The sequence below is a fragment of the Scardinius erythrophthalmus genome (genome assembly GCF_964197995.2).
Source record: "Scardinius erythrophthalmus genome assembly, chromosome: 23".
Taxonomy (NCBI): Eukaryota; Metazoa; Chordata; class Actinopteri; order Cypriniformes; family Leuciscidae; genus Scardinius; species Scardinius erythrophthalmus.
Window position 1 is genome coordinate 9847979 of NC_138243.1, and position 27415 is coordinate 9875393.

General features: G+C 38.6%; 3 protein-coding genes across 7 annotated transcripts in view; 2 read left to right on the plus strand and 1 right to left on the minus strand.

Moving 5' to 3' along the window:
- Positions 1 to 2714, plus strand: part of csgalnact1a (chondroitin sulfate N-acetylgalactosaminyltransferase 1a) — a 37834-nt gene extending 35120 nt beyond the window's left edge. For all 4 annotated transcript variants that reach the window (XM_081354726.1, XM_081354727.1, XM_081354729.1 and 1 more), the window contains one exon: positions 856 to 2714. In XM_081354726.1, the coding sequence (XP_081210852.1) occupies positions 856 to 1145 (290 nt within the window). In that variant the 3' untranslated portion in view covers positions 1146 to 2714. The remainder of the gene's footprint in view (positions 1 to 855) is intronic.
- An 8865-nt stretch (positions 2715 to 11579) lies between these two features.
- plpp1a (phospholipid phosphatase 1a) lies at positions 11580 to 26982 on the plus strand. Of its 2 annotated transcripts, none has more exons than XM_081353796.1 (6): positions 11580 to 11995; positions 14370 to 14524; positions 20740 to 21020; positions 23443 to 23500; positions 24957 to 25133; positions 26480 to 26982. In XM_081353796.1, exons 1-6 carry the CDS (start codon positions 11938 to 11940, stop codon positions 26597 to 26599), a joined length of 849 nt encoding a protein of 282 aa, XP_081209922.1. In that variant the 5' UTR covers positions 11580 to 11937; the 3' UTR covers positions 26600 to 26982. The 2 variants fall into 2 exon arrangements, with proteins under 2 accessions (XP_081209922.1, XP_081209923.1); XM_081353797.1 differs by lacking the exon at positions 14370 to 14524 and adding an exon at positions 17701 to 17852 and having other exon boundaries at positions 11584 to 11995.
- mtrex (Mtr4 exosome RNA helicase) overlaps positions 26838 to 27415 on the minus strand; it is a 39567-nt gene continuing 38989 nt past the window's right edge. Inside the window, exon 27 of the mRNA XM_081353794.1 lies at positions 26838 to 27138. Within this exon, the coding sequence (XP_081209920.1) occupies positions 27123 to 27138 (16 nt within the window). The 3' untranslated portion in view covers positions 26838 to 27122. The remainder of the gene's footprint in view (positions 27139 to 27415) is intronic.

The window sequence follows — 27415 nt, forward strand, 5'->3', positions numbered from 1 at the left end:
ACTTCTCGAAGTATTGTCAAACAAAACTCCCTCCTCCGATGTCTTCCTCCACTCTTCCTCCTCCTCTTTTCCGATGTAAATTCTGGATTTTGCACGTTCCTTCTCCTTTCCATCTTCTTTGCTATTTGTTCATCGGAACGTCGTCTCTTTGGTCGTGTGTCGGCCAAATCAAAATTCAAGACAATATAATTCTAACGATAGTCGTTGTTAGGACATCTCTCCTCTAGCTAACTTCCCTCTTCATGCTTCTCTCTCCTCCAATCCCCACACCCCCCTTCATGTGCACACGCACTAACCCCCCCAACCCCCACCCCCAAATCATTCTTGTTGGTTATTGGCTGGAACACTGTTTGTTATGTTTCGTGGTCCAGGCTGGGCCAGTTTGTTTTTATTGCCGTTTGTGAGAGACTGCTGTTTGCTGTATGTGACAGAAAATGTTTCGGCCTAAAAAACATGTGACATCGCTTAGAGCACCTGTAATATAAATAAATATACACGCACGCACGCACGCACGCACACACACACACACGTTACTTTGTTTTCCCATGTATTGAATGACAGGTCTCATGTCCCCATGTCGAGAGAAATCTTGTGCAGAGGCATTGTGTGTGCTGTAACAGTTTGTAATTGTCCCATGCCTAACCAGTCTCAAGGGGAAATATAACTGGAACCGTTCCTTACCGTTCTTAGAACCATTTGGCCAGAAGAATTTGCTAGAATTTGGATTTTAGTATCTTGAGAAGACTGGCATTAAATGTTGAGCTCCACATCTCTATTGCTTGAGGGTTCCATCTTTTGCTATTCAAGAAATGTGATAATGTTCATGGCCCTATTGACTGTCTCCTACTCTTCCAGGGGGTTTCGATGTGGACATTAAAGGCTGGGGCGGCGAGGACGTGCACCTGTACAGGAAGTACCTCCACAGTAATCTACTAGTAGTGCGCGCCCCGTCCCGTGGCCTCTTCCACCTGTGGCATGAGAAGCGCTGCGCGGACGAGTTACCCCCGGACCAGTACAAGATGTGCATGCAGTCCAAGGCCATGAACGAAGCGTCGCACGGCCAGCTGGGAATGCTGCTCTTCCGACACGAGATCGAGGCTCACCTCCGCAAACAGAAACAGAGGAGCGGAGCCAAAAAAGCTTGATGGATGTTACCTCTTCTTTACATGCTCTCAAAGGGATAGTTCACATGAGGACATTCTGTCCTCGTTTACTCGCGCTCGTGATTTTGCCGTTCTTTGTTCTGTGGAAGCAAAATGTTTTGGTTGTTCTTTTCACTGCACAATAAAGTCATCATAAAAGGAGTCCACGTGAAGCCCAACATTACAAAATCTTGTTCTGTTTCTACCATCTTGGAAATCCTGACACAAACATTAGGGCTGTATGGGTACTGACAGAAGTTTCACGATTCGATTCCGGTTTGCAGACTGATTCAATTCCGATTTCGATTCACAAGCTTCAGTTTGATCACGATTCAATTTGATTCAATGCGTATACAAACATTTTAATTGAACATTAGGTAGTTTTTATATTAATAAAATGATCATAATAACTTTTAATGATATAATTACTGCAGTTTGTTTTTTTAAATATGAATATTTAAAGTCCCTTCTGAAAAAAACAACAGCAAGAAACCATCAGAGAAGTTCTAATATTTTCCACTACGAATGCCATTACAAACCATCAACTGTTAACTATTAAAACCATTACCAAATGGTTTCCAGTAGCATAGTTGGCAAGTTTCCCGGCACAAATGGGTTACTTGTTTTTTGGGGGGGGGTTTTTCTGCGGTTTAAGGGTTTGACATAGCATAAATTGTAATTGAATTAAATGAGTGTATTAAAATATTTTACATACCAATGCTAAAACTGCTAGATTATGAAGGAGACTTGTGCTTTCAGCTCCTTTATGAAAACAGACTTTGTGATTTTTAAGTTGAAATTGTGAATAACACAAAGGTGACTGTAAAATATTTTAGGTATGGGTGTGGCATATGTTGAGTTTTGATATTTGGATAGGGTCATTTGGGCTTGTTTAGGGCTGTATTTGATTGGCCTTTGGGCTGGTTTTGTGAAACAGACCTGGCAACCCTGTTTTGAGCCATATTACGTTAGGATTTAGTGATTTTAACATGCCACCAATAGAAGGCAACAAATTACCAGTAGAGACCCACAGGGACCATTACAGTTTCCATCACAACCAATACAATTCCCATTATAGCCATTAAAACCATTACAAATTCAGTGAGGGTTTCTATTAGGGTTTTTTGTCAGTAGGGACGTGCCTGTCATAAACACTGTTTTCATGATGGATTTATTAAAACATTAAATAGCCTATTGAAGAACAAGTTAAGGAAAAGTATAATATAGTACAGCAAAATGCTCCTCTCTAGAGTTAATTTTTCTAGCTGACTATCGATTTTATGAATGACATTTCTGACGTAGCATTAAGTGATAACAGGCTTGTTTGAGATGCGCCTTGCCTCGCCTGAAATGTAGTCGAGAGTAGGCGGCTGCAGTGAGAGGAGGAGTGAAAAAAGCGCAGGCAAGCCGGACAGTTCTCTATTCTCGTAGTGGATCAGACACCTGTGAGATCAAAGACGGATATCGCGGGATTCACGGGATTCACGCTCGTGCACAGTGTTGATAATAAACTGGATGGAATTTAAGTTCTGTTGCTTTTATATGAAAATAAATATGATAAACAAGTCACCCAAAGTAGCCTACTTATTTAATTCCATTCCAAATACATGTTTATCAATCTTTTTTATTTAATAGATATGTGTTTATTTTTTTTTTATTTTATTTTTTTTTTAAATTACATTGCATAACCCAAAGAGATCGCACTGTCAGATAGTTTGGGAATATTCACACATAACGTATACTCATAAAACATGATATCAGAGTTTTAAAATCAAACATTTTAAAAGAGAATGATACATCACGGTTGTTTAAACCAATGAACATTAAGCTGTGTCGTCAGCAAGTCGTTTCCCATCATGCTTTTGATCAGAGCAGTCGGTGGAGAGCAACTGCGCTCGACTGCAGAATCCGACAGGTGTGCCTTGCGCTCGCGAGAGATTTTTGACATACGTCAGCATGACATCAGAGCAAGGCGGACCGCACTCGGACACATTTCTAACCGGCATGCATCTCGCGCTGATCAACGGTGATCGATTCTGCGCAGATTTTGCTCATCTCAAACAAGCCTGTTGTTTGCAAGCTGTTTTATTGACGTCTTTCCCGCAGTTGAAATACTGATTGGTCGACTTAATGACACGTGTTCACGATCAGTGTTCACGTGCTGCTGCTTTCCTTTAGGCTAGCGATCTGTCACGCCACAGGAAAGAGCGCCAAAACGCCAATTTATTGTTTGAACATTGCAATTTACAGAATTGCAAAGCTGAGACTTTGTTTCATATCAAAAGTAGCAATGCAAAAGCTTATTGCGATTTATTGAATGGGAGGTGCGCTACAAATATTAAAGTTTTGTTCACGCATCAACTTGGGATTTAATACTCAAGACTGGTTCATCAAAATGAGAATCTATTAACATTGACAAATTGACATGTTCAACCCAGTCCTATTTAAAATAGGTAGCCTACTTTTGCTGCGTTTTAAAGCGCATTGTGAGAGGCGGTATTAACATTAAGTGACATGGCATCTGACGCACAGAAGCCAATGGCACATGTCACTATGCGCATTGGCACATCCGGTGGCACATCCGGTCTTCATTGGCATGTGCCAGTGGATAGTGGCATGTGTCACTGACATTATTGGCATGTGCCACTGACATCGCGACACACTGACACTGACATGACACCTGACTGACACCGAGTCGCGGAACATGCCACCGTGTTGCGACACCTCCAGTAGAGACTGACAGATTAATCGAACACCTATAGCCTACTGACGTAATTGTGCCATAAAATCCTAAATAAATAGCCTAATTTTGTGATATTTAAAATATCAATTAAACGAATTAAAGTAGGCTACATTAATGTTTTTTCAAACGTGTTATGTCACGTCTGTATTTGATTGGTATGTGTCACTGAATGTTTTGTAATACCAGTGCTACTTTATGTTGTTTATCTCGCAAAGTCACAAACTGGCCATTCTAGGAAAGACACGAAATAAATCTATCATGGGTCACTACGAATAACGCATGAACAGTCGCGTCCGTTACTGTAAACCTTTATTTTTGCGTGATGCTGCACAGACGCACGCCAGTAGGTGTCAGTATAAGTGAGTGTAACTATGTAACACTGGCCAGCGCAAGATTCTTATCTGTGGCTTAAATATTTCAAGTCCTTCCAAAAAGTGTAAACAAATTAATTATTAAAAATCATATGTTTGTTAGGCTATGTATCTGAAAAGGAGTATACCGAGCTACTAGCAATATTCTTTATTTGTACAAGTGCAAAAAAGTCCTCAGTGCAACAAACGTTCGGTCGCGCAGGACCTTCCTCGGTACCTTTAATATTTAAAAAATAATTTTATGTAATTATTCAATAAATAAAATACATTTTTGTTCTACAAATTAACGATGTGCATATGGTACATAATCTACATTATACTACGGCAGACAGCTGCAGGTGTCACTACTGGAGGTGGCACAACATAAAGAGATGTCAGTTTTAGTGACACATGTACCAGTGGATATTGACATGTGTCACTAAAACGTGAGATGTGCCAATGGATTGCGTCATATGCCACTTGCATAACAATTTGCTTTATGCTGTAAAAAAATATGATTTATAACATCGCTAAGTTAATGTGTAGCCTACAACATACATAATTCGATACAATTATTTTGAAATATTTAAGCCACAGATAAGAATCTTGCGCTGGCCAGTGTTACACTCACTTATACTGACACCTACTGGCGTGCATCTGTGCAGCATCACGCAAAAATAAAGGTTTACAGTAACGGACGCGACTGTTAATGCGTTATTCGTAGTGACCCATGATAGATTTATTTCGTGTCTTTCCTAGAATGGCCAGTTTGTGACTTTGCGAGATAAACAACATAAAGTAGCACTGGTATTACAAAACATTCAGTGACACATACCAATCAAATACAGACGTGACATAAATAACACGTTTGAAAAAACATTAATGTAGCCTACTTTAATTCGTTTAATTGATATTTTAAATATCACAAAATTAGGCTATTTATTTAGGATTTTATGGCACAATTACGTCAGTAGGCTATAGGTGTTCGATTAATCTGTCAGTCACTACTGGAGGTGTCGCAACACGGTGGCATGTTCCGCGACTCGGTGTCAGTCAGGTGTCATGTCAGTGTCAGTGTGTCGCGATGTCAGTGGCACATGCCAATAATGTCAGTGACACAAGCCACTATCCACTGGCACGTGCCAATGAAGACCGGATGTGCCACCGGATGTGCCAATGCGCATAGTGACATGTGCCATTGGCTTCTGTGCGTCAGATGCCATGTCACTTAATGTTAAAACTGCTACTGGGCATTGTATTAATCACATGGAAAAGAGCAACCTGTACATTCTTCAGAATTTCTCCTTTTGTGTTCCACAGTGATTCGGCTGGAACGACACGAGCGCGAGTAAATGGCGACAGAATTAATTGATGTTATGCATGAGAGGATAAGAGGAGGAATTATACAGTACTGCCTTCAGTGAAGAGCCGGTTTTAGTAAGACTGACGCACACACCCAAACAATGAGATAACCGAGAGACGCCACAGGAACAGAGCATTTAGACAGACGTTCCCTAAAGACAAGATAGTGAAGCGTGGGTGTGCAGCAGAGGACCTTCAGTCTCCTTGGATTCTTACAAAATGATCGAGATGCAGCTCATGCTGTGTCTGTGATGCACTTGATAAACTGCTGTCTTTTGGAAAGAGTTCTGTACTATACACTAACTAGTACAATTATTATTTTTTTTTTTTTTGGAATGCAATAAAATGCCTTATTGCTGTTAATGTAGAATTGTGAATCGTTGCGTAAGACTATTAAGAGTCTTCATGCATGTATCTAGACAACTGTCCTGACAGTTTACATGACGAGCGGTTCAAAGAACTGCAATTTATTTTACGTTAGCCTTGATTTATTAATGTTGTGGCGCCGCCTAGTGGTGCCAACTGGTTAAAATCGACTGTGACCTGATGGTTTTAAAGAAGGACTTTATTTTATACTCAAATGATAACGTAACACAGATTTATAATTGTTTTTGAAATTGAAAATCAAATTCTAATATTTAATTTTTTAGAGTGACCAAGAATCATACTTGATCATTTGTATTGAAGGATTCGATGAGTATTATGAGTACTGAATATTAACAGTATTGTTTAGAGATTATTTAATTATTCTTCCAAATGCTTGTATTTGTTCACAATTTACAATCTTCAGATTTTGCTGATTTTTTTTTGAAGTTCATGCAGAATACAAATCTGTCGGGTATAAAAAGACATCAGGGTGCAAAGCACTTCTAAAGCGGTGTACAATGGCTTAAAATAATTATTTATTGGGGACCTTTTTCACCCCAAAACTCAAAGTTTGTATGTCTATTTGTAGCCTATTCTTTAGATATGTTGTTTTAGGGACAAACTCGTTCTCATTTGATGTAAATGAAAAATCATTTAGATTTTGTGAGGACAAAGCAGAAAATAAAGCAAAAGAATGTGACTAATTTTCATACGCATGGCCGGAGTGGGGCCACTTTTCAGCCCGGGAGTTTCAGGCCCAAGACCGGCCCACTTTTTCCATGGTGGAATTCCAAATTAGCACTTTTTTAAAATTGTATAAATGAAGCAACAGTTCAGCTCGTACTATTGTGTAGTTAGTATTAATACCATGGGTTAACAAATAATGTAAAGGTTAAATAATAATTCACTTAGACTTTATAAGAAGCATAAGAAGCAATTGCAACTTTTTCACACAATTCTGACGTTATATTTCGCAATTCTGACTTTATATTTCGCAATTCTGACTTTATATTTCGCAATTCTGACGTTATATTTCGCAATTCTGACTTTATATTTCGCAATTCTGACTTTATAACACGCAATTGCTACTTTATATCACACAATTCTGACTTTATATCTTGCAGTTCTGACTTTATAAGCAATTGCGACTTTATTTAACACAATTCTGACTTTATAATTTGCAATTCTGACTTTATAACAGGGGCGGCTGGCCAATAGAGGGCGCTAGGGCGCCGCCCCCCCATGAGCCAGACCACAGTTTATGAGCCACACTCATTAAATAAATAAGTAAATATATACATAAATCATACATACAAATTGTCAGTATTTGTGTGTTTGAGATATTAAATACACCCAGTATATGTGAAAAATATAATAGAAATTCAAAATATCTGCTTTTTCAACACGTCTCCTCCACCTGCGTGCACGTCGATCAGCTCTGGGGCGCTGGAGAGAGGCGCCCCAGAGAGGCGGGTCTGTGGATCAGTTTAGCCAATTGCTGATTTAAGTTTGACATGTTTGACATAAACTGTAGCCAATCAGCGAGCTCAAATCTAGTCAGCTATGGGCGCTTCTGTTTAGCGCCCAAAGCTGCGCGAGCCCGAGCCGAGGCACGCCCATCTCTATCAGACAGCGGTCTATCGGGCTGGCTAGCTGGATGCGTCATGCTAATGCCTTGTTTTGCTTTCCGTGATTACTTTTTAAAACAACAGCGATAGATCCAGCATGGACAGTTACCGGAGCGAGGGACCTGTCTGAGAAAGTAACTACTGTTTTAATTAAATTTCAAATGCAAATGGAAAGTTTGTGCAATTTGTTTTGTTTTTTTTTGTGTAAGAATGCCTCAGCCTTGTAATATGGCATTAAATAATTACTGACTTTTTGACAGAGCACTGGTATCGTGCAGTTTGTGTTAATACTAATAATTATTTGTAATATTATTATTATTCGCTTTACAAAGATATGTAAAGGCAGTGGGTCTCAAACTGGGTTTGTGGTGGTTCTCAAACCGTGAGGTGACAGAAGGTGGTGCGGGAACAAAATGCTGAATTTTGCCGTTCCTTTAATACTACCTCATCTTAAAATACGATTTAAACTGAGCATGCATTTCTCTCAGGTTAAATGCTGTAAATACATGACATCCGATCAAATTACCTCATCTTTTGCGGTCAAAACTGTCTGCATTTAAGCAGCGTGTAGTGGGCTGCTATATGACAGGTCTCGTGCAGATTGCTGCCTCGGCAAATCGCGCTATATTGCCATTCTCGACCATGTGCGTTAGCGATTGGAAATGTCACATTGATTTTATACAACAGTTCAACAAACGAAATATTAATATTAAGTGATGTTCATTTTCAACACAGTTGTCATTATTTTTACAATAAAATAATAGCTCCAAAGCCACAGCAGAACTGCAGCACACAGCAGTGTTTGAGAACGAATCTGCGACTTTGAACGAATCATTAGAGTCAATGATTCAATGATTAATTCATAAATACTACCACTTGCTTCATTTCTGAATGACTCGATGACTCACCACCTACTGGCGGTTTTAATTTAATATTTAAAAGCATCACTTCGTTTTTACCATCATTGCATATTTATCTATTTAACTTTTTTTTTAAAGCATTATTTATTTTACAAAGGTATGTGTAAAGGTAAAAATGCACTTGAAAAAATCGATTTAAGGGGGCAAATATTGTCCCTTGGTGTGACGAGTGTGGGTACGCAGAAGGACATTAAGCCTCTTGGGGTACAACTCTAAAAAGTTTGAGAACCACTGGGAGTGGGTTAAGGAATAGAACAAAATAAACATCAAACACAATACACATACCAAGGGCAGAAAGTAGGCCTAATAGCCTACTCCCATGGTTTGAATATGACACAGCCCCACCTAAGATATTTTTCACCAGCCGCCACTGCTTTATAACACGTTTTATGATTTTATATCACACAATTCTGACTCTATATCTGGCAGTTCTGACTTTATAAGCAATTGCGACTTTATATCACACAATTCTGACTTTATATTTCGCAATTGTGACTTTATAACACGTTTTATGACTTTATATCACACAATTCTGACTCTATATCTTGCAGTTCTGACTTTATAAGCAATTGCGACTTTATTTCAGGCAGTTCTGATTTTATATCTTGCAATTCTGACTTTATAAGAAGCAATTGCGACTTTATATCACGCAATTCTGACTCTATATCTCACAATTCTTTATAACACGCAATTGCAACTTTATTTCAGGCAATTCTGACTTTATATCTCACAATTCTGACTTTTTAACACGCAATTGCGACTTTATTTCAGGCAATTCTGACTTTATATAGATTCTGAGAAAAAAAGTCAGAATTGCGAGATGTAAACTCGAGATAAAAAGTCGCAATTATCTTTTAAAATGTTTTATTCTGTGGCGGAAACAAAGCTTCCATAGCCTACCTCCTGGACTTCCTCCCATCCATCCTCCCTGACGCGTACCGTTACGGCCGGCCCAGCTATCAGTAGGCGCCGGCGGACCCGCGGTAGCCTCCCTGAGAAAACGTTTTGAAAAGACGGGCTATGGACCCAACCATTTCTATAGGAGGGGAGGGGAGAACTCCCTCACATGGTACAACCCATGCTGAGTTGCGCGCTGTGGTGGCAGAATGCGGAACGTGTGTATCCTAATGTAACTAATGTGACATTGAAATGTAAAAAAAAAAAAAAAAAAAAAATCCTCGACCGGCCCAAAAGTGAAGCGGCCCACCGGGAATACTCCCGATTCTCCCGATTACCCACTCCGGGCCTGTTCATACGTCTTCATTTATTTACTAATATCATCGACTGCGATTGAGAATGCGTTGTGTGGCCTTCACCGCTAGATGGCAGCATTGCATGATTTCAGACGGCATGAACATTCTGTAGGCCTACTGTTTGCTGATTATGCATACTATATTATTATTTTTGAAAATGTATGCCAATACACTTTTTATTTTAAACATTTGTATTGCCTTAAAGTCATATTTTCTCATTTTTGTTTTATTCAGTCATTAAATTATTACTAGCCTACATTATTTATTTTTACATAGGCCTACTTTAAACATTGTAAACATTAGATTTTACTGCTCACTATACTTCTCAGAACCTTCTTATTTAAAAAAAAAAAAAAAAAAAAAAAAATATATATATATATATATATATATATATATATATATATATATATATATATATATATATATATATATATTATAGACATTTGCTACGATAAACATTATTATTAACGATATCATTATTATAGGCTTTTCACACAATATTTATTTATAAATTCCATTTAGCCTAATTAAATTTGCCTATGTCTCACACAGAACATTTTAAAATGACTGATTTGCTCTCATAATCTGTCTGGGTTCAACCTACAGGCTATAGTGGATACATGTTCGTGCCATCGGTAGCCTTACGGTACTGTAGAAACCGTCAGGATTTTAAAACGTTACCGACTTGGTCCTCCACATTGATTTTGCTCTGCACGGTGCAATACAAGACTTTAGAGCACATCGTTTTATATCATGCCAATTTATAAACTCAAGCGATTTTAAACTAAAAATAAAAGTAGCTACTCTTCACCATGTCACTTATAGCCGCCTCTCGCGAGTGTCAGACAGAATTAAAACCTGTACTGTCTACTATTGGCTGTCTGTAGGCCTATTATTAGTGAGAATCAAACAACAACAAAAAAGCTTTAATAAGGATTGATCTATATTTAACTTATACAATTATGACTATGAATTTCTGTGGTATTTTTACTTGAATAGGCCTACTACTGTTGCATGAAAAAATATACAGCATTGTTTAATTTGTATCTTTATTCTATTTGTAGCCTATATATTTATGCTACTGCTTCTAATGTTCTAATTCTTGTTTTATTTCTGACTATTGCAACAAAATAAGCTACCTCATAAAAACATACATAGTGTTTTTAAAGTAAATGTTGAGGCTACTTTTGGTGGTATCGGTATCGACTCTACTCGATTTTTGGTATCGTGGCATCACAGCTATTAATTACTGTTCAACCGTGTAATTGGATTACTCTTGTAATTCTCTCTAAAAAGTAAACTTATTACTTTCTAAATCCTATATTAACCTCGACCAGTTGAACAATACAAGGATAGACATGAAACGGCACTTTTAATTAAAATAAATAAAATAAAATTGCTTAAATTATTCTTGAACCGACCAACGTATTTAAACGAAGGTTACATTGAAAACATACATTTGATCATTAGACGTTACATTTTGATGTTAAATCCACTATTGTTTTATAAAGGCTAAGGCTAGATTGTTTTAGTCTACAGTAGGCTACCATTTAATACATTTGCATTAGAAAAAAAAAAAATCTCTTACTTTACTTTTTCAAGGGAAAAGTAATCAAATGACAGTAATTAATTACTTTAGTAATTCTTTACAACCAAAACTGCTAAGTAGGTTTATGTATATTTTTTCTTAGATCGACTGCGGTCGTTTCTCACTACTCAAGATTAGATTAATTAGATTAAATTATATGCGCGGATGGGCGTGGTCAGAAGGGGCGTGGCTAATGCTGAGAGACGCGATTGGCTGTACTAATCCTCAGCTGTTGTCCGTCATGACAGCTCGCTGAAGCTCTCTGCACTGGCAGTGAGTCCGAAGACACCCGAGACATCAATATACCGGCTCGCCATCGCTTATTCTCAACCTCATGCGGTGAAATGGTCATCTTATCTAAGGAACTACAACCAAGTAGCTCGCTCTACCTCCTCTCCGGCTGATTACTTGTCGTCATTACGCAGTCAATGTTAAGAGTGTGTGTGCTCGCGTTAGTGCGCGTCTCTTTCAGCAGAGCTCTAGAGGTGGACTCTCCGTTAGGCTGTTTACTGTGGGAACACCGAGGAGGACGCCTTAAATAAACCCTTTATCTTCATAGCTGACACACAGAAGGACACTGACACCATGTTCGAAACCAGAGGAATCCCCTTTATGTTGCTTGACATCGCGTGCCTAATACTCGGTAAGCATCATTTTGTTAAGTACGTTAATGTAGCCTACTTTTTATTTAATTAATTTGGATCGATATTGTTTTGACTGCAGTATAGCGGAGTGACAAATATAACCTGTTTATGCGTTCAGAAGTGCTGTTCAGAAAGATTTTAAAGGCATAAATATACACTAAAGGCGTATCTGGACGTGTCAGTTGTTTTAGATGTTGCCATGCACGTTTTTTAATTGCATGGTATTCAACATTGCAACAGTTTCCTACTCAATTACACAATAACCTCGTAAGACACATATAATGTGCGTCATAATGCACACGGGAGCCCTCGTCATACACTCATCTTGCGTTATCAACTTTTCCCTAATAACAGGGCGTTACCTTTATGCAGAGATTCTCTTATGCACAACAATGGCACGTGAAACTCAACTGAAAATCCTTTCAAACCGCTCTTAGCTTTTTTAAACAGCAACCCATCTAGGCCTACTCTACTGTAATAATGTATAGGCTATTATTGCATGGTAGTGTAATATATAGCCTACTACCCCTCATTCTCTCAGAGAATTTTCCATTTTCCTGAGAACAGTTCAATTTAGCAACTAGCCCCGGTCTCCCTTATATCACATAATAATGATTTTTAAATCCTTATTCAAATAATAACAACTGACTGAACACTTCATGGAAATTCATTGGTCAAAATATGTGGGAACCGTGTAATATAATTCTTAATTATTATAAGCTTAATCTATTTGGTCCCCAACAGGCTACTGAGTCTTACAGAATTTACGATGGAAGTTTTGATCTGTATTTTTTTCCCCACGCACTTGGAGATTTTTACACAAAGAACAAACAGATTGGACTTTCCACAAAGTAGCCATCTGAGTCATATGAGGGATGTTCATTCTTGTCCTTTGTACCAAGATGGAGGAATGATTTTAGTCAGCATTTTATAAGCATTATTATTAAGGATGATAAAGTATAATATCCCAACACATATGCTGGTTATTTTTCTCATTTAAAAGTAGCTTTTATGGCTGTCATAAAAGCTGTCACACTCGTGTGTCACGTGTCTTTCTTCTTTACAGGGAAGCCTTATGGGTTTTTGCATTCGCAAATGTATATTTACATATACCACTGGTATCACCTAAACTCAAACTGTGAGACTCTACACACAGAAGAGCAGATCAGAACTGATGAGTTTAAACACAGAAGACCGTCCCACTAGTGTTGGTTTCGCCCTTTTGGCATTTACAATGAGGCTTCAGTGGATCTCAGAACAATTAAGTTTTACCTCAGTTCAGCTCTTCCTTCTTTCAGGCTTGAGCAGCCAGCTTTATCTATACGTGTGCGTATGTCACATGCACTCAGCGTCAGTAACAGACCCATAGTCTTTACTGGGAGAGGAGCCTCAGGTTCTATGAATGAGGGTTTGTGTTGTTTTCCCATGATGGTTTGCAACAATAGCCCGTGGCTATAGAGGACTCAAAGTTTACATATGAGCTCTCATGTTAGACTTTAAACCGTCAGGTCGCATTAGTGCAATACGGGATAGATAAAGACATTAGCGTCAGCTAAAATTTAAGAGGCTGTAGGTGACAATAGCAATGTGTCTGGTACGGGCACTAAGAAAGGATGACAGAAAGCATTTACATTGGAAAATAAGTGTTTGAAGTGTGGCTGTGGTCAATTTAGCCCTTGGATTTGGAAGATGGATTATGAAATTAGCACCATTCAAAAATATAATACATAAATACATGTCATTGACCCCTTGTAAAACTGTCATCACTGTTGGCTTTACATATTTCACGTCAAAATAACAGATATTCCAAGAGTAGGTTTACACGACAATGATGTACTAAAAACGGAAAAGTTTTTCCTTTGCATTGTCAAAATGATCCCGTTCACACAGATCTGTGAAAACGACTAAAAACGCTGTATTATTCATGCCAGGCCAGTAGATGGCGATGTCACTTTGTAAAGAAACACTACACACCTATAGACTGAACACGTAAACGCATGATGTCCCCGTTTTCACAAATTCATGCTTTTGGAGTTTACACGGAGATAATAACGGTATCGTTTTCAATAACTGAAAGTTAGCATTTTCAGGCCACCAAAACGCTGTTGTCGTGTAAATGAACGGCCAAAACGCTTACAAAGTTTTCCGTTTCAGTTGAAAACGGTGTTGTGTAAACAAGAGCCCCTAAGTCTAGTACACCACCTGTCTTTTCTGAACAAGCTTTCTCATTATGATCCCATATCCATTATGTAATTCTTATCTCTTAGGTGGCAGCAGCCAATCATCAACACTGGAAATCAGCCCTTGCGTTTGATTGGTTGGTAGACCCTTTATGGAGTTGTTAACCCATTGTTAACCCTTCTTTACCTACAGCCGGCCTCCCGCTTGCAGCGTTTAACCTGGGTAAAATCAAACCGTATCAGCGGGGCTTTTTCTGTAATGACGAGAGCATCAGCTATCCCTTCCACTCCAGCACCGTCACCTCCACTGTGCTCTACACAGTGGGCTTCACACTTCCCATATGTAGTGTAAGTAATCCCAGAGACAGTAGCATATACACACTACATGCCCAGCGTCCTCCCTCAAAAGTCTGTAGTGCACTCGAGCTTGTTTCAAGGAATTCATCTTGAGAGTTTAATTGACTATTGCAGTCACAGGAAGTGGCCCTTCATTGTAAATGAACAAACAGTCAAATAGACACCGAATAGCAGCTGTTTCAACAAGACTCCTGACCACTGAACAGGTGCAAACTGCAATTTCAGTAGAGCTTTGTTTGGTGGATTGAAAGCAGCTGTTCAAGTCACTTTATCTGTGATCGCATCAGGCCGTCTAACATTGTGTCTACACTGGAAGAGAGAGACCACTGTCCACTGAGGTTGTCTACACTGGAAGTATCAAAGGAGGAGTCAGCTGTGGGCTCAAGCCTACACTGAAAATTCTAATTCCTTAACTTTGCATAGGTTATTTTATAATAGCAAAATAAGGTTACACTTAATACATGTGGAGAGCAAATTTCTGTGTGAACTCTTTAGGGACGCACAGTATATCAGTGTAGTATCTGTTATTGGGCAATTTTAGATGCACATTATTTGATATTGGACATTTATTAGTGCATGCACATTTCCATTATTTTTTATTTACAAAGTTAATAGTTTTTTTTTTAATCAATCAATAATTTAAATGTTAATAATTTTAATGTTCCAATTTTTATATTGCACATTATAACATTGTGCCGCCTAGATTCACATGTACTGTAGCATTCACAACAATTGTTTTTAGTTATTTTTTTTATTTTATTTAGACAAAATATTTTTGAATTTTAATATCAGGCAATTTATTGATGATCACCCATAATATAAAAATAATTATCAGCCCTAATTTACATCAAAAGCTACAATTAATTTAAGAATGATTTTTACGTATTTACAAAGAAACACTGTCTACTTGTGTTTAAAAAACGAGGACCAGTGTTACTTACCCATCATAACACTAGGCCTTATATATTAAACATGAGCAAAACTAATTTCTTTGTAAATGTGAAAAAAAAACATGATATGCATGCATACAGTTAAAAACAAAAGCTGACAGGTCAGAGACTTAACAAGCTGGCTCATTCAGAAGTTATTTACATACATAACAAATAATATTCATCTTTTGTAAATAAAATTATTCCATTTCAGACAACTGGGGAAAATAAAATACTGGTGTACGTCAAAGATAGAAACCATAAACTAAAGGTGTGACATAAAAGACACTTCCAATGTAGACTGTGTATTGTGATGGACTACTTGTGTACGGTGTAGACATCGTGTTGGGATTGATTTCGGCAGCTCTAATAGGGATACTCTGGGCATGTTGCTTGTCATCAACTTCTTAGCCAAGGATGTCCACCAAGTACAAGAAATTGCCTTTAGCTGTTTCAGATTAGCTCAGGTTTGAGGTATTTTGGGGTTTGAATTGAAACGCACCCTCCTTTAATCCACTGCTGTTTTTTTTTTTTTTTTTTTTCAAATTAGGCAGCAGTTTCTTGGGTTTACCCACCAAACCACAGAAACATCCTGAATATGTTTAGGAAGGGTCACCATTTAGTCACACAAGTCAAGTACTCATGGTCATGCTTTTATGTCAAGTTTATTGACATAAATATTTGCATCAAAACAGTTTTAACTCAAAATTCGGCAAAAAAAATCAACAAAACTCGCCCCGATTGAAGGCGTATCTGGGATATTGTGATCTGTCTGGAATGTGATAACAGTGGATAGTTAATATCTTCTGGAGCACAGATGCCACAGTTTTGCCTTTAAGACATTTCTCCAAAAGTTTCAGCAATACTTTCCTTGATTAACCCCAAATGACATCACCCTCATGATTGAGAAAACCTCAAACTTCCCATAGTGCAAGATTTGGGTTTGACCTCTACGTAAGCGGCCCTCAGCTTCCACTCGCCTGCCAAGTCGGTTCAGGCTGCATGAAAATGATGATCTAAACGAGCGATCCGTCCGCCGTGAATGTTACACCGATGCTCCCAATGACTCTGAAATCCTATACGTTCAGACAGCACATTACAGACCATGACAATGCAGCTTTCACCGAAGATAGCAAGAAGATACGGTGTAATGTTAGGAGGCTTCAGGTAACCTGCTCTGATCCACATGGCAGATTGAGCGGTTCATGGACGTTCACACGCACACAAATGTCTCAGCAGACCATATTCACTGCATGTTGGGTAAATGTCTTAATCTCTACCACATGCTTTGCTGCCACGCTTGAGTAACCTTCATGTCCCCAACAGGCTTGTAAAGTTTCTGCCGGTCTTACCACGGTCGCCCTCTCTGCGCTTTTCTGATGTTTATGTTGCCACTTTAATGTTTAACTGTGGTGGAGCAGCATTTAAAAGCTCTTTTATAACATGATGGTGTGAAAAACCACAGGAAAGGCATATTTAGGGACTAAAGCCTTGTTCACACTTGGAAAATTATAAAGCGACCCAGTGTTCAGCATTCATCGTCAGTGTTAAGGGAATGTGGCGACTACCAGTGGTAGAAAGTGAAGCTCACATGATCTGTCTCCTGGGATATACTGTAGTCATGACTTGATAAGACAGAACTTAATTTTACTGTAAGTGTTTATGGTGTTCAATATGATTGACTCTGCCCACATACAGTGATATAATAAAATGATGCATGGAAAACCATGTCAGCAACCTCAAGCAATAAAATTGCTGTCAGTTGTGAACAGGGCTTGAGAGAGAGAGAAAGATTTCACACCATCTGTTGATCAGAATGTCCTGACATACAAATACTCAATGTTTTGACAAGATCTACCCATCACCATAGCGTGCTGTTGAATAATTTGAGCTATTTTTGGCACATTCCACTTCCCCTGTTGACCTCAAAACCAACGGAGAAAGAAAACAAAGCAATAAAACGCATTTTAACAAGAATAGCCTGCATTATGCAAAGACAAAGTGTAACTTTTAGCTAAATTCAGCCGGGGCTGCCACACCACACCACGCCATTTTCTAACCCTTTGTTCATTATGTGTTCAAGAAGAAAATCTAATGTCTGTCTAACCCACAGCTTTCCTTTCTGTACGAGCACCTCCCTGAGGAGAACGCCATTTGCTTGAATTGGGGAGAATAGGGTACGAAGCACACTTTTAACCTTTGTTTTTTTTTCTCTCTCAATGCTTCTTTTTTTGCTAGTTGGACTCCCATTCGCAATACTCAATATACAACACAAAACATTCAAACGAGGATTTTTCTGTAACGATGACTCTATCAAGTACCCATATAAAGAAGACACCATTTCCTATCAGTTAGTAGGAGGAGTAATGATTCCTATCACTGTGATTTCTGTAAGTGCCCGTCTGTTTGTTACTTACAGCTCACCCCTCTCTCCTCTCATTGTGCCTCTAATTTTGTGTGCTTCTCTGGTCAGTACGACTGTTCTCATGCCAGCTTAAGAAACAGAACTTTAAGATCTAACCACAGTACAAAGGACACGCAGTCCTGTAGATAGAGGCTTAAAGGGATCGTTCAATCACATATGAACGTTCTGTCATCGTTTAGTCACCCTGTTCCAAACCTGTATAATGTACTTTTTTCTGTTGAACTCAAAATGAGATGCTTTGAAGCGATTTCATTCTGTCCAATCAAAGCATACAGTGACCAGAAGCTGTCAAGGTCCAAAGAAAAGTGTCAAAAGTGCTACATCTGGCTCATGTGCTGTATTCCAAGTCATCTGAAGTCATACAGTAGCTTTGTGTGAGGAACAGAACCGAAATTTAATTTATTCACTGAATTCTTTATTACTTGTTACGAGGCGTTGTGACTTCAAACTTGCAACAAATGTGTGACATTAATAACTGCGCACATTGAAATCTTGGAATATCTGTTTACACCTGGTATTAAGATGCGTTTGGGTTGATCTGATCATTAGTAGAAGAGGAAGACACATAGCTGTTTACATCCATCTCTTTTGTCCACTTTCAACCACATCTGTCCTGTTTTTTTCGAGGGGAGGGTATAAAATAAGTTAGCAAAATTTACATATGAACACGTCCGGAGACGACGAAAAAACATACGGAGAGCAGCAGCTTTCATTTCTGCTCTGACAGCCGCAAGACCAGCTAAACGCTGCGAGTGTGTGTTAGAAATCAGGAATGGTGAGAGAACATTGTGCTTGGTATGTTTTTTGTCTTCAAACCAAACTTGGGTCTTCAGCTGACAAAGTTTAAATCCCGTCTGGCTAGCGCGCTTCCCATAATGTTTTCGCGTTCGGTCAGTAGGCGGAGAGAAGATGGTCTTTTGTGGCTGTTCGAACGCATTCGACCTCATGAGCATTCACATTATGAAAGCAATCCGATCTGATGTGTTTTCGACTACCTCTGGAAGTGGTCAAAAGTGGCCAAGCTCAAAACGTTTTTGACCAAGATTACACTTGTATTTAGAGTCGTCTACTTCTGATCAGATCGACCAAAACGCATCTTAATACCAGGTGTCTTAATAACAGGGCCTTGGAGTCACATGGACTGCTTTTATGGTTCTTTTTGAGTCCTGACAGTTTCTGTGTTCTTTCAGTGTTTGGAAAAGATGAGCATTCTTGTCAATTTCTCCAATTGTCCCTTGAAAGAAAGGTACTCAAATGTGTTGAAATTATTTTTGGGTGAACTAACATTTGCAATTGAAGCCATATTTGACTTTAAAGTACTTAAGTGGAAACAATGTTTTCTGGTCTTCCACCCACATATATTCTCTCTTATACCACAGACAGTCTTGTGGTGAGACGTTTAGACTAGAGTTGGAGACACTCTCTGTGGTTACATCTTATAGCTGTTTCTTTAATGCAGGCTTTTTATCTTGTGTGATACCATCTACAATTTCAACATTGTCCTTTTAAGGGTATTAGAAAAACATGTTTAAACTGAGCTTACCTATTATGGTTAACATTATATACATACTTATACACACATTCACATCTGTATAACCTCACAGTCACCCATGTGAGCTCAAAGCACATGTCCCTCTGCCATAATGTTTTTAAAAAACGTTTGATTTAGGTTACTGCTAATGTATATTTTGAAAATGTAGAGTTCTATGTATTTTAACCTGCATATTTTAGTAAAGTAAGGGTAAAAAGAAAGCACAACAAATTGTATCATCTTAATATGCATTATATATATATATATATATATATATATATATATATATATATATATATATATATATATATATATATATATATATATATATATATATATATATATATATATATAATAAAACTCCTCAAAACTACAGGGACAAATGCTTCTTTTTTTTTGCCGTTTAGAGAAACTAAAACTGTATTACCGTCACTAGACCGAGGTCAGTGTAGACACTAGGGCTGCACAATATATCGAAATTATCGAAATATCACAAATGTATATATCGCGATATGCATATATGCGCGATATGCTCTTGGCTGACTTTAGTAGCTTTAATAAGAATCAGTATATATTTAATTCTTACAGTGAAAACTAAGCAGTGTTTATTTTTACATTTGATTATTCAGTTTCTGTTGTTAAATAAACACTTCTTATGCTACAGTAAAACACTGCTGGTCACTGTCAGGAGTTGTAGGGATGTTTTCTTGTCACAAAAATAATGTGAAACACGTATGTAGGTTTTATAATTTTAAATATATTTTAAAGATAATTTAAGTTTATTTTACACACTTTAAGCATTATCGTATCGCATATCGAATATCGCATTATTTAATGAGTTATCTGCATTTTTCTTCAATATCGTGCAGCCCTAGTAGACACCATATAACGAGAGAGACGGAAGTACAGTCCATTCAGTAAGTTGTACTGGTGTGTACTTCATTCTTGATTGTTCAGTTGATTAGATTCGAACTAGATTTATCTGGTTGTACTGTTGTCCCATCCCTCACAGCCTTGTTAACGTCAAATTAAATATGGTGTCTACTCTGATCGAGGCCAACAGGGATAACCTCTAAAGGAGGCAATGCAAACATGGGTAACTGTGATGTTAGGGACATTTTAGGGAAATTCCTGTGATAGCTGCATTGTCAAGTGCTTCTACTGTTCGATCTTGTCTTCTATTCTTGTACGTGTGGACATCCTTGTGAGAAACAATCCTCAAATATCCTCATATTACAAATCTGTAACTGGTTGTAACAAAATTATTGACTTCACCAGAACAAAGAAAAGTAATGCTTCATTGCTTCCTCTCCCATCACAGATGATCATAGGGGAGTGCCTTTCAGTCTATCTAAACTGCATCAAATCAAAGTCTTTCTGCAACAGTTATGTGGCCTGTATCTATAAGGCCATTGGCACCTTTGTGTTTGGTGCCGCCATGAGCCAATCACTCACTGACATTGCCAAGTATTCAATTGGCCGACTGCGGCCACACTTCCTGGATGTGTGCAAACCGGACTGGTCACAGATCAACTGCACAGGAGGGGCTTACATTGTGGACTACATCTGTACTGGGGACGCAACCAAGGTCAATGAGGGAAGGTAGGTAACACTTCCTTTAGGTTCACTAGTTCACCATTCTTCACAGGGCTTGCCAGTCTTGCTCTTGGAGGGCCACTTTCCTGCAGAGTTTAGCTCTGACCTGCTCTAACATTTCTCCCTGGGCTGCGTTTCCCAAAAGCATCGTAAGCCTAAGTTGATCGTAGAGACCATTTGTGGTAATTGTTCTGCGATCAACTTACGCTTACGATGCTTTTGGGAAACGCAGGCCTGGAAGTTTCCAATGAACCTAGACCTTGATCAAAGACCTTGATTTGTTGGTCAGTGATTAGTTGGGTCAGGTACATTTGGGGGGTTGGAGAGAAACTTTGCAGGGAGAAGACACTCCAGAAGTGTGATTGGACACCCCTCCCTTAATTCATAAATTAATTAATCTGATACATTTATATAGCGCTTTTCTCTGCACTCAAAGTACTTTACATATGGAAGGGGGAATCTCCTCAACCACCACCAATGTGCAGCATCCACCTGAATGATGCGACGGCAGCCATGTTGAGCCAGAACGCCTACCACACAACAGCTTTTCAGTGGAGTGATGAAGCTAATCAGTATACAGTATGATTAGGAGACCATGATGATGGACAGAGGCCAATGGACAAATTTTGCCTGGATTGCCTGGTTACACCCCTACTTTTTTGCGAAGGACATCCTGGAATCTTTAATGACCACAAAGAGTCAGGAACTCGGTTTAATGTCTCATCAGAAGGACGAGACACACTACTGCAGGGTTGTCCAATATTTCTCCTGGAGGGCCAACTTCTAGCAGAGTTTAGCACTATCCCTAATTAACCACATCTGAACCAGCTAAACCAAGTTCTTGAGGATCACTAGAAACATCTAGGCTGGTGTGATGGCGCTAAACTCTGCAGGCCCTTCAGGAGCAGAATTGGACACCCCTGGACTATTGCGTATCCTGCTCTGGATTTGAGAGTTGTTGTAAGAAAGGGAAGTTTGTCCTTGAGGTGGAAGTAGGAATCCTTCAAATTTGTTCTTTAATCTGGTTCCATCCTGGAAACTTCCTAACCAGTCTAGCCTGCATCTGCATACATTATTAGACAAGCCTGTCCCTTAAAATGACTTGGCGTCAGAACATTTTTGGACAGATGGATTCTACATGGAATTAGGCATAGTTGTAAAGATTTACAGGAAAGTGTCTTATTAGCAGAACCAGTTCAGTTGTGTTCTCAAGTGTGCCATGAGTTCTTTGTATCTGGCATTGAGAAGAAACTCCCTCATTAACATTGAAATGAAGGGCTTCTTCTGAAACGTTTATTGTGAACCCTTTGGGTCAGTTGACCACCCAGGCTCTTGGTGGAAATCTGTGGTTCACACACTGTAGTGGTCTCTAATCCTGTGGTAAACCATTTCAGAGCATGCAGGGTTTCTTTTTGGGTTCTTGGGACAGACTCAAGGCCAGCAGAATCCCAGGACCTCTCAGAATGCTCTCATTTAACATAGGTGTGGTTCCCATCTCTCTCACCTCTTTAGTGGTTGTCTAGTGTTTGCCTAGGAGACGATGCCATTTATAGAACAAATAACGAGCAGTATGGGTCTGAGCCCAGAATAACCCGGATCACCTTTCACACGGGAGTGTTCTCCTCTGGAAAAAGGGATCTTCTCACTAGGCAAGCAAGTATATTTGCTTGTAAAAGGAGTGAGAGAGTCCTCTAGGTCAAGTAAAACAGTTCAAATATCTGAAGCATGTCTTCATTTCTATGAGTCTGTTGCCCTTTAGTGCAGTTTTGTCCTCATGCAGATCAGTCACATTCAGTCTGCAATGCTTTATTGTAGCTTCTCCGCCTCACAGATAATTCACTTTAGCTCTACTTTGTCTCATGACTGGATCTGTAATTCAATCAGCAGGAATATTGAAGATCTGGCCTCATCATGTTCGCAGTGGTTGACTATGGCAGTCAGTTCTGTGCTGCTTGTATTTTTCCAGATTTATTTGCCGTCATTCACTAGGCGGATACTCCTAGTCGACAAGTGGTCTAACCTTAAGTAAACAGGAACACACAAAAGCCTGCCGGAAAGCCAGACCACCCTCCCTCTCTGACGCTTTCCGTACTTCCTCTGCCCCGACCCCACCGGTCAACACACGTCTCCCCCAAGCATGCCTTTATCACCCGGAAAAGGGTGTGTGTGTGTGTGTGTGTGTGCTTACTTTTTGTAAAAGGACTGTTTTATGGGACCAAATGGGACAATGTAAATCTTCACCCAGCCTGGGGTTCAGTGTTAAGATTCCTTTTGTCAAAGTAATTGTTATTTTGTTTTTACAGAGTTGCAAAACAAATGTCAGCTTCGACTTAAAGGCTTCATGCTGTTGCACAAGCACATGTTTACATGTATTAAGTAGTTAACAGGCCTTCTGCGTTACCCACATTGATTATTTTTTGTTTTGCAGACTCTCGTTCTACTCGGGTCACTCCTCTTTCTCCATGTACTGCATGTTGTTCCTGGCAGTAAGTGTATTTTCATTATTCTCATTTTATATCCCATACAATGAAAGTCAATAGGGCCCAATGGTATTTTGGACCCCACTGACTTTCATTTAATGAACAAACAGTTTAATTATTCTTCAGAACATCTGTTATGATAAATATAAAAAGGAGTGCAGGTTTGAAACAACAAGAGGATGAGTAAATGATGATGGAATAATAATTTTTGTGTGGACTATCCATTTAAATTAAACTTTGTTCTCAATTCTATAGAGTATTCTTGCACTGTATGCAGTACTGATGTCCTTGATTAATCAGTTAACATTTAAACCACAATGTTACATAACCGAATAACAACCCAGAACCAAACTGGTCCAGTGAATAGTGACCAGGAAATGGGATAAATGTATGTAGATTTGTTTTACAACATAGATTTTTCCATTGGAAAATCCCCATTATGTCACAGTGCAGTGTATTGATTCAGTAAAGCAATCTTTAAGGATTATTATGTCATTCTGCTTAACTTCTCCATTACAGCCTAGTTAGCAAACGCAACCTACTATAATCTTATCAAGGGAGTACAAGCTTTAAAGACATGCAGCCAAAGTTCACAGCACATCTGACCCGGGGTCAATGTTCAGCACCACTCAGAAAGATAACATTGTACTATTTTTTGCGTTAAAATGACCCCTCGATAAGGAAATGAACTGCCTAACCACGTTCAAATTTAGATTACAAGCATTAACCACATAAATCTAAACCAGAAACGATTCTTGAGCTTGTGTACACTTTTTAAAGGAGGTATTTTTAGAGATCTCCAAAGATTTCTGGGAATCTTTGCCCAGCGTGGGGGATTTCGTCCCATCAACTTGTCAAAGTAATCCTTAGTTTGTGTTAAGAGTTGCTAAACAAATGTCAGCTTTGATTTTAGGTTTTCAAAACAGTTGCACAAGCACGTCTACATGTAGTGGTAGTTAAACAGCCCGTGTTTTGCCCACATTGACTCCTTGTTGCAAACTATCGTTCTACTCGGATCACTCCATCAAACCTCTAAATGAGTAATGAATTTGACAACAAGACCTGTAATGTGATCGCATGATGATTAAAATTTAAGGATAATCTACATTTCTTGGAAGCTCAGCATAGTCAACTAAAATTACTTGACTTGGTTCCTGTTAAAGGAAGTATTTACTTTGTTGATGGAGCGGATGAATGTGGCAGCTTTGATGTGTCATGCCAGCATTTTGGGTACACTTCCCTTGAGCATTAGATAAGAAAAATTAGCCACTTCATAAACAGGAAAAAATTTGTTGCATGGTATCTGTAATAACAAACAATACACACACACACAACACTTGCTGAAATAAACATGAGAATGTTAATGAGATCATCAAATCACATGTGCTGTGAGTTTAGCAGGCATCATATTTGAAACTGCTCTCATATTCTATTGAGCTTGAACAGCCTTTCTTTCTCAAAGCTTTATCTTCAAGCAAGAATGCAAGCTGACTGGGCACGGCTCCTTCGACCCACGCTCCAGTTCTTCCTGATCGCCGCCTCCATCTATACAGGACTGTCCCGTGTGTCAGACTACAAACACCACTGGAGTGATGTGCTCACAGGCCTCATACAAGGAGCCATCGTGGCTTTACTAGTGGTGAGTGATTAACCGCAAATTGACCAAAGTACACCCAAAAATTAAGTCACTTGTCCTCACATTTATGACTGTGTAATCTCCGTGTAACAGAATCAGTATTATTTTAATTGATTTTATTATTTTTATTATTATTTTATTTTTGCATTAGCTTACATTTTTATTGTAGGTTCATGTACAGTACATACAACTATGTTGTCAAAACGATACCCATTCACACAGTTCCGCAAAAACGATTAAAAAACTATTATTCATGCCAGGCCAGTAGGTGGCGATGTAACTTTGTAAAGAAACACTACGCACCTATAGACTGAACATATAATACGCATGTGCATGACGTCACCATTTTCACAAATTCAAGTTGTAGTAGTTTACACAGAGAATAACAGTATCGTTTTCATAAACTTGCACTTTGAAACAGGTTTTCAAAAGATTGCATTTTTAGGCCCCCAAAGCGCTGTTGTCGTGCAAATGAACGGCCAAAACACTTACAAAAAGTATTTTTTACTTTGTTTCTGTACTTAAGTTAATTTTTCAGGTATCTGTATTTTGGAAAGATTTGAATTCACTACATTCCAAAGTATTATATCATACTTTTTACTCCACTACATTTTATAAAAACATGTTCCTCGTTAGTCTGAACCGAAGAATTCGTCACCCGCTCCGAGACGTGAACGAGCGCGATTCTTTTCACGAGTTCGCATCGGTTCTCGAGTCAACAACTCACTGAATCAAGTGATCTGGTCAGAGCGGAGACCCTTGGAGCTTGAGTGCACGTGACTAACAGCAAGAAAAGTTACAAATGCCGAATTTTAGGATTTATTGTTGTTAATAAAATCATATTTAGAACTGTTTCTGACCTAAACCTACTGTAAAGGGGTGAGCTTGTTTAAGCATGCTTTAGGTTCTAAAAACTTTGCAAATTAATGCCCATTTATCTCCACTGCTGTTATTTTTCAAATGCTATAAAACTAGTATGTTTGCACAGAGTTCCTCTTGAAACAAACACATTTTGACCTGTAACCTATTTAAGCTAGTACATTTACTCCCTATTTGCAAAATAAATAAAAAGTTCTTGATTTTTAATGTACCATGTAAAATGAACAAGATTTTATTAGTGCATCTGTACATTAACTCAAGTACTTGATTTGTGTACTTCGTCCTCCACTGCTCAAAACAAGGTCAAAATCTGCAGCCCAGGTCCTCAATGCAACCGTGTTTGTGTTCCACAGGAAATAGATAAATATGGGTTTGAGTGACACAAGTGTTATTTTCTTAAAACAGGACATTGATATTTCAGGCTCCGCCACTGTCACTAAATTACATCACCTCCTCTCACACCCCTACAGGTTTTCTGTGTGTCGGATTTCTTCAAAAAGAAAGTCGAACCTCAGAAAGAGGCCGAGATCCCACACACCACCTTACAAGAGACGCCGACGAATGGAAATCATTACGAGAACCCAAGCTAAGCTCTGACGAACCGAAGGGGTTTCAGACCCACTATGAGGGCAGACCACTAGAGTGGAAACCTGTGAATGTAGCCTTGCTTTTCAATGTTCTCCAGATACCCCTTTCTGGGGGTCCGTTTATGGACGCTGTCCCACGTTGCCTTGGCTGGACTGCTTCTGCTGCTACCACAGCTTCCTGTGTATCTCCAAAAACTAATATAAGTGTACCTCTATTATGCCACAAAAGAAAAACTTTTTTATCTGTATGAAAAAAAGAATCACTATACAGACTTTTTTTTATTAAAATTGTTAAAACTATGTACAATATATTGCGCTTTTATGATGAAAACAAGAACCCATTATGCTCGTTGATGAACACAAATAAAACAATTATGTTCCGTGTACATTCTATCCTTCTGTGTTTTGATGCAAAATGAACAATGACTTTAAAAAAAAAAGGAACTAGGAAAAGCGAGCGGTCAAAAAAAAAAAAAAAACACCACAGGATTCACAGGTAAAGACTGGCAGCAACACGATATCCCTCTTAATCTTCGTTATACCTGTGAAAAAACAAGAAAAAAAAATGAATGTGCATTAGGTGTGTTTGGTTTTGTTTAATTTATGAAGCCAATGTAAACTTTAGCCTTACATATTATATTGTATATTACAATGCTATCATATTTTGTGCAGGCAATTAGCTTACTAGAATATCCCGAAAATATCACTGCTATATAACTATTATATCAAGTTATACAAGTTAAATTGTGTTATTCCATCATATTTCTCACTGACACTCGCAGTCCTCCCGTGTCTACCGCGCGCCCGCACCAGACACGT